Source organism: Lithobates pipiens, unplaced genomic scaffold (assembly GCF_037356315.1).
Source record: "Lithobates pipiens isolate NorthernLeopardFrog02 unplaced genomic scaffold, aLitPip1_a1.2 Scaffold_19, whole genome shotgun sequence".
NCBI lineage: Eukaryota > Metazoa > Chordata > Amphibia > Anura > Ranidae > Lithobates > Lithobates pipiens.
In genome coordinates, this window is record NW_027507764.1 from 1,540,468 (window position 1) to 1,552,552 (window position 12,085).

Consider the following 12,085-nt stretch of genomic DNA (forward strand, 5'->3'; position numbering starts at 1 on the left):
GGGGCGCCATACAAATGCCCCTCCCCCCACACTTTTCACAGATTTATTTGTATCATTTTCCTTCCACTTCACAATTATGTGACGCTTTGTGTTGGTCCATCACATAAAATCCCAATAAAATACATTTATGGTTTTGGTTGTAACAAAATGTGGGGAATCTCAAGGCACTGTACACCTTGCAAGTAGCGGGTTGGACCCCCTTTTGTCTTAATTTTTGGTGGCATAGATACAACAAGGTGCTGCAGATTTGTCGGCTGCCCATCCATGATGCCAAATCTCCCGTTCCACCACAACCCAAAGGTGCTCTATTGCATGAGATGTGGTGAGTGTGGAGGCCATTGGAGGACAGGGACCTCATTGTCCAGTGGTGAGATGATTGGAGCTTTGTGACATGGGGCATTATCCTGCTGGGAGGAGCCATCAGAAGATGGAGACACCCCATCCCCCACACCATTACACCCCCACCACCAGCCTGAACCGGTGATACCCCATCCCCCGCACCATTACACCCCCACCACCAACCTGAACCAGTGATACCCCATCCCCCACACCATTACACCCCCACCACCAGCCTGAACCGGTGATACCCCATCCCCCACACCATTACACCCCCACCACCAGCCTGAACCGGTGATACCCCATCCCCCACACCATTACACCCCCACCACCAGCCTGAACCAGTGATACCCCATCCCCCGCACCATTACACCCCCACCACCAGCCTGAACCGGTGATATCCCATCCCCCACACCATTACACCCCCACCACCAGCCTGAACCGGTGATACCCCATCCCCCGCACCATTACACCCCCACCACCAGCCTGAACCGGTGATACCCCATCCCCCACACCATTACACCTCCACCACCAGCCTGAACCGGTGATACCCCATCCCCCACACCATTACCCCCCCACCACCAGCCTGAACCGGTGATACCCCATCCCCCGCACCATTACACCCCCACCACCAGCCTGAACCTTTGATACCCCATCCCCCGCACCATTACACCACCAGCCTGAACCGGTGATACAAGGCAGGATGGATCCATGCGCCAAATTCTGACCCTACCATCTGAATGTCGGAGCTGAAATCCAGACTCATCAGACCAGGCAACGTTTTTTCCAATCTTCTATTGTCCAATTTTGGTGATCCTGTGCCAATTGTAGCCTCAGTTTCCCAGGAGGGGCACCCGGTGTGGTCTTCTGCTGCTGTAACCCATCTGCTTCAAGGTTGGATGTGTTGTGTGTTCAGAGATGGTATTCTGCATACCTTGGGTGTAACGAGAAAGTATGAAAAAGTAAAACAGCAAAAAGTCAAAAGTATGAAAATTGTGCCCGTGTCCAAATATAGATGGACCTAATTGTATATTTTAGTTTAATAATATCTGATATAAAAATTATTATTTATACCATTCAATAAGAAATAATAATAGAATTTATAATAATAAATGAACATGTATTTTGTAAATGTTATATAACATGTTTCATAGTGTGATACTAATAATTGAATAATAAATAACACTAAAACACACACATACTTTTGTCATACAGAGATAATTGTGCCTGTGTTCTAATATCTATTGACCTAACTGTATATTTTAGTTTAATAACATTTGTGTTATATGTATTTATTTTATATATATATATATATATATATATATATATATATATAATCATTTAATAAGAAATAATATAATTTATAATATATAAATAATAAATGAACATGTATTTTGGAAATGTTGTATACAATTTTTCATAGTGTGATACTAATAATTGAATAATAAATAACAATAACACACACACATACTTTTGGCATACAGAGACAAAAGTATGAAAATTGTACCTGTGTCCAAATATCTATGGACCTACCTGTATAATATATATATATATATGTGTGTGTGTGTATATATATAATCTCTATGGACCTAACTGTATAATATATATATGTGTGTGTGTGTGTGTGTGTGTATATATATATATATATAATCTCTATGGACCTAACTGTGTAATATATATATATATATGTGTGTGTGTGTATATCTATCTATCTATCTATCTATCTATCTATCTATCTATATCTATGGACCTAACTGTATAATATATATATATGTGTGTGTGTGTGTGTATATATATATATCTCTCTATCTATCTATCTATCTATCTATCTATCTATCTATCTATCTATCTATATCTATGGACCTAACTGTATAATATATATATGTGTGTGTATATATATATCTATCTATCTATCTATATCTATGGACCTAACTGTATAAGGATGTGACCGATGAGGACCCTTCTAGGTAGACGTAGGATTTGGGGCCTCCTTCGAGTCCTCATGGCAGGGGGGAGTCCATACAAAGGGTGGAGTGAAGGTCCCAGGTCGGGGTGTATCTAGGTGTAAAATAAAAAATTTCATATCAGAATTTTCTTGGCCATAGCAGGAGTTGAACTGCAATAGGAAGCAATGTAGGGACAGACAGAGAAGATCCAAAGTAGGGGAGAGGAGTACAAGCTGAGTATGAAGATGTCTGTAGGTCGGAAACATTTTTCCGATCACAAGACTCATGAAATGTCCCGTCTCTCTCTTTCCAGGCTTCTTCTAGTCCTGGTGACACCGGCGACCAGGGCCGCTGATAGGGCAGTACAGCCAGCCCTACTGTACCGGGCCCGGCCAGCAGGGGGGGCCCAGACAACTTTATTCTTCAGCTTTGGTAAAAGCACTTTGCCCGGGTGAAAGTATTGATAATGCTCCTAGGCTTGCTGTAACATAAATCTATTTTACCTGGGCCCCCTCAGTACAGCAGAGGGGCCCAGGAGGTATTAGCAGAGAGGGACTATTTTTTTCAATTTCAGGTGCAGGCGTCTAAAGCCAGCGCCGCACTTTTTTAAAGTTCCTGCTGGCCGCGGCTGATGACAGCCGATATCTGGCGGAGTGATTCTCCTTTCCTCCCTTAGTAAGCGAGGAGGGCAGAGGACTGGCTGTATCTGAGCGGCGGGAGATGAGAGAGAAGTGGTTGAGAGCGCAGGCAGCATAGGGATCCCGATGCACCGACAGGCTCACGTTTTCTGAAAGGTACAGAAAGAAACATACAGAGAGGCGTACAATGTCTGTACAATGTCTGTACCGTGTGATCATCATCACAATGATGATAATCACATAAGCACAGCGAGATGCTGTTGGGTCTTGTTTACGTTTGTGTTTGGGGGGGAGGCAGTAAAAATGTGCAGCTCAGCCACAGTTTTACCATCTTCCAACCACTCCCCCTTTATACTGCAAAGACACTACTGCCATAGTGCTGCGGTAGTGACGGGATGTTGTGTAAAACACACTGCAGGTGTACTACAGAAGTAGTACCTTTGCTGCATAAGGGGGGAGTGGTTAAGGGATGGTAAAAATGTGGCTCAGCTGCATATTTTTACTGCCTCCCCACACCCAAAACACAAAAGTAATCAAGACTTAACAGTTAGCATCTCCCTGCACACTGCCAATCATAACTGGAGGCATTACCCACAGCCACACATATACATGGATAAAAGTATACATGTGCCGAATGTCTCGACCACTAATGATTAGCAGGGCATGAGGGGGGCCCTGTCAGGTAGGCTGTATGGGGCCCCATGATTTCTAACAGCAGCCCTGCCGGCGACCACCCCTCCCGGGCAGCATCTTCCTGTACAGGGAACTGATGGAATACCCCGTCACCTTCTTAGAATGCTGGCAGATCTTCCTGCAGGCCCATTACCTGTACGGATCCTTGCTCTTCCCCCTCCCGGCGTTCTTCATTTACCCGTGTTGGCTGCGGCTGTGGAACGTGGTCTTCTGGAAGTGAACTCCTCGGGGGTCCTTCTATTCCCCACCAAACTTCCCGGCCTGGACTTTTCCTTATCTGTCCGGGAGGGATGACGTAGGGAGCGCTATCTGCTTCTCGTAGCAGGAAGTGGCCAATCGCAGGTGAAGGGTCGGGCTGCGGACGTCCGGGGACGGATTTGGGAAATGTTTATTGAATGGGAAGCGGCAGGAGATGAGATTTCCATGCAGGATGTTCATTTACCGACTTTTTATATTGACTTCTTTTTGATTTTTATTTATTTTTTCTTTGGTTTTTGAAGAAGAAGTAGTAGGAGGCCATGAGAACAGCGGAGATGAGGATTGAGAATCCAAAGATGGGAGTGATGTCACTGTGTACTCTCCTCTCCAGCAACGGAGAAGTCTTCATGGAGGATCTCTTCTTCTTCTCCGGTGTAAACTTCCTTCTATTAAAAAATACGTCAATCTCTTTACTGTTCTCTGTATTCTATGGATCCTTCTGTGCCCCTCTGATATAGATTCACTTAACCTTTACACTGCTGGGACCTTTTGTTTTGCAGATATACTCTATATAGTTCATTTTAGGGCACACAAATGCAATAAATGACCCGATTTTTTGGTGAAATATAAAAGACGAGGTCACACCGAGTAAATAGATACCCAACATGTCAAACCGTAAACCTGTGCACACCTGCGAAATGGTGACAAATTTCAACACCCTAAATTTTCCATAGGCGACACTTTTAAAGCCCCCTATAGGTAATCAGTTTGTGTGTTTTGGGGGGGGGGGGGGGTCTGGTGTAGAATTATCGCTCTCGCTCTGGTGTGTGCGCCCCCCCCCCCCCATGTCTCCTCTGGACTCCACTAAATGTAATGCAATGGAGATCACTTTGCAGAACATTCTTTTCCGGCGTTCGGTCAGAATTGGGGACCCATCGCTACCAGGTTTGCTCATCTGACAGAAGACCTGCAGTCAGAAGAAGGCGGTGGCGGACATCTTACTACACCCAGCTACGGCTTGAATTTCAGAGTAGTTGTAGCGATAAAGTGAGCGTAGATAAATATATTATAATGATATCTGTGATGCTGTTTTGATGTTACATTTTGAAAGAAGCTGGATGCCAGCAGTAGGAAGGTGGCAGAGACCATGTTGACAGACCCAGCAGTAGAAAACTGGCGGAAGCCATGTTGATACGCCTAGCAGTATGGAGGTGGCGGAGGCGATGTTGGTACACCCAGCAGTAGGAAGCTGGCAGTGGCCATGTTGATACACCTAGCAGTATAGAGGTGGCGGAGGCGATGTTGATACACCCAGCAGTGGGAAGCTGGCAGAGGCCATGTTAGTACACCCAACAGTAGGAAGGTGGCGGAGGCCATGCTGGTACACCCAGCAGTGGGAAGCTGACAGAGGCCATGTTGGTACACCCAGCAGTAGGAAGGTGGCGGAGGCCATGCTGGTACACCCAGCAGTGGGAAGCTGACAGAGGCCATGTTGGTACACCCAGCAGTAGGAAGCTGGCAGTGGCCATGTTGGTACACCCAGCAGTAGGTAGGTGGCAGAGGCCATGTTTACAGATCCAGCAGTAGCAAACTGGCGGAGGCCATGTTGGTACACCCAGCAGTAGGAAGCTGGCGGAGGCCATGTTGGTACACCCAGCAGTAGGAAGCTGGCGGAGGCCATGTTGGTACACCCAGCAGTAGGAAGCTGGCGGAGCCCATGTTGGTACACCCAACAGTAGAAAGCTGGCAGTGACCATGTTGATACACCCAGCAGTAGGAAGGTGGCGGAGGCCATGCTGGTACACCCAGCAGTGGGAAGCTGACAGAGGCCATGTTGGTACACCCAGCAGTAGGAAGCTGGCAGTGGCCATGTTGGTACACCCAGCAGTAGGAAGCTGGTGGAGGCCATGTTGGTACACCCAGCAGTAGGAAGCTGGCGGAGGCCATGTTGGTACACCCAGCAGTAGGAAGCTGGCGGAGGCCATGTTGGTACACCCAGCAGTAGGAAGCTGGCGGAGGCCATGTTGGTACACCCAGCAGTAGGAAGCTGGCGGAGGCCATGTTGGTACACCCAGCAGTAGGAAGCTGGCGGAGGCCATGTTGGTACACCCAGCTGTAGGAAGCTGGCGGAGGCCATGTTGGTACACCCAGCTGTAGGAAACTGGCCGAAGCCATGTTGATATACCTAGCAGTAGGAAAGTGGGGGAGGCGATGTTGGTACACCCAGCAGTAGGAAGCTGGCCGAGGCCATGTTGGCACACCCAGCAGTAGGAAGGTGGCAGTGGCCATGTTGGAACACCCAGCCGTAGGAAGATGGCAGTGGCCATGTTGGTACACCCAGCAGTAGGAAGGTGGCAGGGGCCATGTTGATACACCTAGCAGTATGGAGGTGGCGGAGGCGATGTTGGTACACCCAGCAGTAGGAAGCTGGCGGAGGCCATGTTGGTACACCCAGCAGTAGGAAGCTGGCAGTGGCCATGTTGATACACCTAGCAGTATAGAGGTGGCGGAGGCGATGTTGATACACCCAGCAGTGGGAAGCTGGCAGAGGCCATGTTAGTACACCCAACAGTAGAAAGCTGGCAGTGACCATGTTGGTACACCCAGCAGTAGGAAGGTGGCGGAGGCCATGCTGGTACACCCAGCAGTGGGAAGCTGACAGAGGCCATGTTGGTACACCCAGCAGTAGGAAGCTGGCAGTGGCCATGTTGGTACACCCAGCAGTAGGTAGGTGGCAGAGGCCATGTTTACAGATCCAGCAGTAGGAAACTGGCGGAGGCCATGTTGGTACACCCAGCAGTAGGAAGCTGGCGGAGGCCATGTTGGTACACCCAGCAGTAGGAAGCTGGCGGAGGCCATGTTGGTACACCCAGCAGTAGGAAGCTGGTGGAGGCCATGTTGGTACACCCAGCAGTAGGAAGCTGGCGGAGGCCATGTTGGTACACCCAGCAGTAGGAAGCTGGCGGAGGCCATGTTGGTACACCCAGCAGTAGGAAGCTGGCGGAGGCCATGTTGGTACACCCAGCTGTAGGAAGCTGGCGGAGGCCATGTTGGTACACCCAGCTGTAGGAAACTGGCCGAAGCCATGTTGATATACCTAGCAGTAGGAAAGTGGGGGAGGCGATGTTGGTACACCCAGCAGTAGGAAGCTGGCCGAGGCCATGTTGGCACACCCAGCAGTAGGAAGGTGTGCGGAGGCCATGTTGGTACACCCAGCAGTAGGAAGCTGGCAGTGGCCATGTTGGAACACCCAGCCGTAGGAAGATGGCAGTGGCCATGTTGGTACACCCAGCAGTAGGAAGGTGGCAGGGGCCATGTTGACAGACCCAGCAGTAGGAAACTGACGTCAGCCATGTTGGTACACCCAGCAGTAGGAAGTTGGCAGTGGCCATGTTGGTACACCCAGCAGTAGGTAGGTGGCAGAGGCCATGTTCACAGATCCAGCAGTAGGAAACTGGCGGAGGCCATGTTGGTACACCCAGCATTAGGAAGCTGGCGGAGGCCATGTTGGTACACCCAGCAGTAGGAAGCTGGCGGAGGCCATGTTGGTACACCCAGCAGTAGGAAGCTGGCGGAGGCCATGTTGGCACACACAGCCGTAGGAAGATGGCAATGGCCATGTTGGTACACCCAGCAGTAGGAAGGTGGCAGGGGCCATGTTGACAGACCCAGCAGTAGGAAACTGACGTCAGCCATGTTGGTACACCCAGCAGTAGGAAGTTGGCAGTGGCCATGTTGGTACACCCAGCAGTAGGTAGGTGGCAGAGGCCATGTTCACAGATCCAGCAGTAGGAAACTGGCGGAGGCCATGTTGGTACACCCAGCAGTAGGAAGCTGGCGGAGGCCATGTGTGTACACCCAGCAGTAGGAAGCTGGCGGAGGCCATGTTGGTACACCCAGCAGTAGGAAGCTGGCGGAGGCCATGTTGGTACACCTAGCAGTAGGAAGCTGGCGGAAGCCATGTTGGTACACCCAGCAGTAGGAAGCTGGCGGAGGCCATGTTGGTACAACCAGCAGTAGGAAGGTGCAGAGGCCATGTTAGTCATCCCAGCAGTAGGAAGGTGGCAAAGGCCATGTTGGTACACCCAACAGTAGAAAGCTGGCAGTGGCCATGTTGGTACACCCAGCAGTAGGTGGGTGGCAGAGGCCATGTTCACAGATCCAGCAGTAGGAAACTGGCAGAGGCCATGTTGGTACACCCAGCAGTAGGAAGCTGGCGGAGGCCATGTTGGTACACCCAGCAGTAGGAAGCTGGCGGAGGCCATGTTGGTACAACCAGCAGTAGGAAGGTGCAGAGGCCATGTTAGTCATCCCAGCAGTAGGAAGGTGGCAAAGGCCATGTTGGTACACCCAACAGTAGAAAGCTGGCAGTGGCCATGTTGGTACACCCAGCAGTAGGAAGGTGGCGGAGGCCATGCTGGTACACCCAGCAGTGGGAAGCTGACAGAGGCCATGTTGGTACACCCAGCAGCAGGAAGCTGGCAGTGGCCATGTTGGTACACCCAGCAGTAGGTAGGTGGCAGATGCCATGTTCACAGATCCAGCAGTAGGAAACTGGCGGAGGCCATGTTGGTACACCCAGCAGTAGGAAGCTGGCGGAGGCCATGTTGGTACACCCAGCAGTAGGAAGCTGACAGAGGCCATGTTGGTACACCCAGCAGTAGGATGCTGGCAGTGGCCATGTTGGTACACCCAGCAGTAGGTAGGTGGCAGAGGCCATGTTTACAGATCCAGCAGTAGGAAACTGGCGGAGGCCATGTTGGTACACCCAGCAGTAGGAAGCTGGCGGAGGCCATGTTGGTACACCCAGCAGTAGGAAGCTGGCGGAGGCCATGTTGGTACACCCAGCAGTAGGAAGCTGGTGGAGGCCATGTTGGTACACCCAGCAGTAGGAAGCTGGCGGAGGCCATGTTGGTACACCCAGCAGTAGGAAGCTGGCGGAGGCCATGTTGGTACACCCAGCAGTAGGAAGCTGGCGGAGGCCATGTTGGTACACCCAGCTGTAGGAAGCTGGCGGAGGCCATGTTGGTACACCCAGCTGTAGGAAACTGGCCGAAGCCATGTTGATATACCTAGCAGTAGGAAAGTGGGGGAGGCGATGTTGGTACACCCAGCAGTAGGAAGCTGGCCGGGGCCATGTTGGCACACCCAGCAGTAGGAAGCTGGCAGTGGCCATGTTGGAACACCCAGCCGTAGGAAGATGGCAGTGGCCATGTTGGTACACCCAGCAGTAGGAAGGTGGCAGGGGCCATGTTGATACACCTAGCAGTATGGAGGTGGCGGAGGCGATGTTGGTACACCCAGCAGTAGGAAGCTGGCGGAGGCCATGTTGGTACACCCAGCAGTAGGAAGCTGGCAGTGGCCATGTTGATACACCTAGCAGTATAGAGGTGGCGGAGGCGATGTTGATACACCCAGCAGTGGGAAGCTGGCAGAGGCCATGTTAGTACACCCAACAGTAGAAAGCTGGCAGTGACCATGTTGGTACACCCAGCAGTAGGAAGGTGGCGGAGGCCATGCTGGTACACCCAGCAGTGGGAAGCTGACAGAGGCCATGTTGGTACACCCAGCAGTAGGAAGCTGGCAGTGGCCATGTTGGTACACCCAGCAGTAGGTAGGTGGCAGAGGCCATGTTTACAGATCCAGCAGTAGGAAACTGGCGGAGGCCATGTTGGTACACCCAGCAGTAGGAAGCTGGCGGAGGCCATGTTGGTACACCCAGCAGTAGGAAGCTGGCGGAGGCCATGTTGGTACACCCAGCAGTAGGAAGCTGGTGGAGGCCATGTTGGTACACCCAGCAGTAGGAAGCTGGCGGAGGCCATGTTGGTACACCCAGCAGTAGGAAGCTGGCGGAGGCCATGTTGGTACACCCAGCAGTAGGAAGCTGGCGGAGGCCATGTTGGTACACCCAGCTGTAGGAAGCTGGCGGAGGCCATGTTGGTACACCCAGCTGTAGGAAACTGGCCGAAGCCATGTTGATATACCTAGCAGTAGGAAAGTGGGGGAGGCGATGTTGGTACACCCAGCAGTAGGAAGCTGGCCGAGGCCATGTTGGCACACCCAGCAGTAGGAAGGTGTGCGGAGGCCATGTTGGTACACCCAGCAGTAGGAAGCTGGCAGTGGCCATGTTGGAACACCCAGCCGTAGGAAGATGGCAGTGGCCATGTTGGTACACCCAGCAGTAGGAAGGTGGCAGGGGCCATGTTGACAGACCCAGCAGTAGGAAACTGACGTCAGCCATGTTGGTACACCCAGCAGTAGGAAGTTGGCAGTGGCCATGTTGGTACACCCAGCAGTAGGTAGGTGGCAGAGGCCATGTTCACAGATCCAGCAGTAGGAAACTGGCGGAGGCCATGTTGGTACACCCAGCATTAGGAAGCTGGCGGAGGCCATGTTGGTACACCCAGCAGTAGGAAGCTGGCGGAGGCCATGTTGGTACACCCAGCAGTAGGAAGCTGGCGGAGGCCATGTTGGCACACACAGCCGTAGGAAGATGGCAATGGCCATGTTGGTACACCCAGCAGTAGGAAGGTGGCAGGGGCCATGTTGACAGACCCAGCAGTAGGAAACTGACGTCAGCCATGTTGGTACACCCAGCAGTAGGAAGTTGGCAGTGGCCATGTTGGTACACCCAGCAGTAGGTAGGTGGCAGAGGCCATGTTCACAGATCCAGCAGTAGGAAACTGGCGGAGGCCATGTTGGTACACCCAGCAGTAGGAAGCTGGCGGAGGCCATGTGTGTACACCCAGCAGTAGGAAGCTGGCGGAGGCCATGTTGGTACACCCAGCAGTAGGAAGCTGGCGGAGGCCATGTTGGTACACCTAGCAGTAGGAAGCTGGCGGAAGCCATGTTGGTACACCCAGCAGTAGGAAGCTGGCGGAGGCCATGTTGGTACAACCAGCAGTAGGAAGGTGCAGAGGCCATGTTAGTCATCCCAGCAGTAGGAAGGTGGCAAAGGCCATGTTGGTACACCCAACAGTAGAAAGCTGGCAGTGGCCATGTTGGTACACCCAGCAGTAGGTGGGTGGCAGAGGCCATGTTCACAGATCCAGCAGTAGGAAACTGGCAGAGGCCATGTTGGTACACCCAGCAGTAGGAAGCTGGCGGAGGCCATGTTGGTACACCCAGCAGTAGGAAGCTGGCGGAGGCCATGTTGGTACAACCAGCAGTAGGAAGGTGCAGAGGCCATGTTAGTCATCCCAGCAGTAGGAAGGTGGCAAAGGCCATGTTGGTACACCCAACAGTAGAAAGCTGGCAGTGGCCATGTTGGTACACCCAGCAGTAGGAAGGTGGCGGAGGCCATGCTGGTACACCCAGCAGTGGGAAGCTGACAGAGGCCATGTTGGTACACCCAGCAGCAGGAAGCTGGCAGTGGCCATGTTGGTACACCCAGCAGTAGGTAGGTGGCAGATGCCATGTTCACAGATCCAGCAGTAGGAAACTGGCGGAGGCCATGTTGGTACACCCAGCAGTAGGAAGCTGGCGGAGGCCATGTTGGTACACCCAGCAGTAGGAAGCTGACAGAGGCCATGTTGGTACACCCAGCAGTAGGATGCTGGCAGTGGCCATGTTGGTACACCCAGCAGTAGGTAGGTGGCAGAGGCCATGTTTACAGATCCAGCAGTAGGAAACTGGCGGAGGCCATGTTGGTACACCCAGCAGTAGGAAGCTGGCGGAGGCCATGTTGGTACACCCAGCAGTAGGAAGCTGGCGGAGGCCATGTTGGTACACCCAGCAGTAGGAAGCTGGTGGAGGCCATGTTGGTACACCCAGCAGTAGGAAGCTGGCGGAGGCCATGTTGGTACACCCAGCAGTAGGAAGCTGGCGGAGGCCATGTTGGTACACCCAGCAGTAGGAAGCTGGCGGAGGCCATGTTGGTACACCCAGCTGTAGGAAGCTGGCGGAGGCCATGTTGGTACACCCAGCTGTAGGAAACTGGCCGAAGCCATGTTGATATACCTAGCAGTAGGAAAGTGGGGGAGGCGATGTTGGTACACCCAGCAGTAGGAAGCTGGCCGGGGCCATGTTGGCACACCCAGCAGTAGGAAGCTGGCAGTGGCCATGTTGGAACACCCAGCCGTAGGAAGATGGCAGTGGCCATGTTGGTACACCCAGCAGTAGGTAGGTGGCAGGGGCCATGTTGACAGACCCAGCAGTAGGAAACTGACGTCAGCCATGTTGGTACACCCAGCAGTAGGAAGTTGGCAGTGGCCATGTTGGTACACCCAGCAGTAGGTAGGTGGCAGAGGCCATGTTCACAGATCCAGCAGTAGG

At 52.3% G+C, this 12,085-nt stretch overlaps 1 protein-coding gene across 2 annotated transcripts in view; it reads right to left on the reverse strand.

Moving 5' to 3' along the window:
• LOC143995763 (cilia- and flagella-associated protein 20-like) overlaps positions 1-3,991 on the reverse strand; it is a 32,158-nt gene extending 28,167 nt beyond the window's left edge. The window contains exons 1-3 of one of the 2 annotated variants that reach the window (XM_077490479.1): positions 3,747-3,991; positions 2,270-2,394; positions 1,070-1,270 (exon numbers count right to left, since the gene is read on the reverse strand). In XM_077490479.1, coding sequence (XP_077346605.1) covers positions 1,070-1,102 — 33 coding nt within the window. In that variant the 5' untranslated portion in view covers positions 1,103-1,270; positions 2,270-2,394; positions 3,747-3,991. The remainder of the gene's footprint in view (positions 1-1,069; positions 1,271-2,269; positions 2,395-3,746) is intronic. The other variant, XM_077490478.1, reaches the window with a different exon arrangement.
• Positions 3,992-12,085: the final 8,094 nt, after the last annotated feature.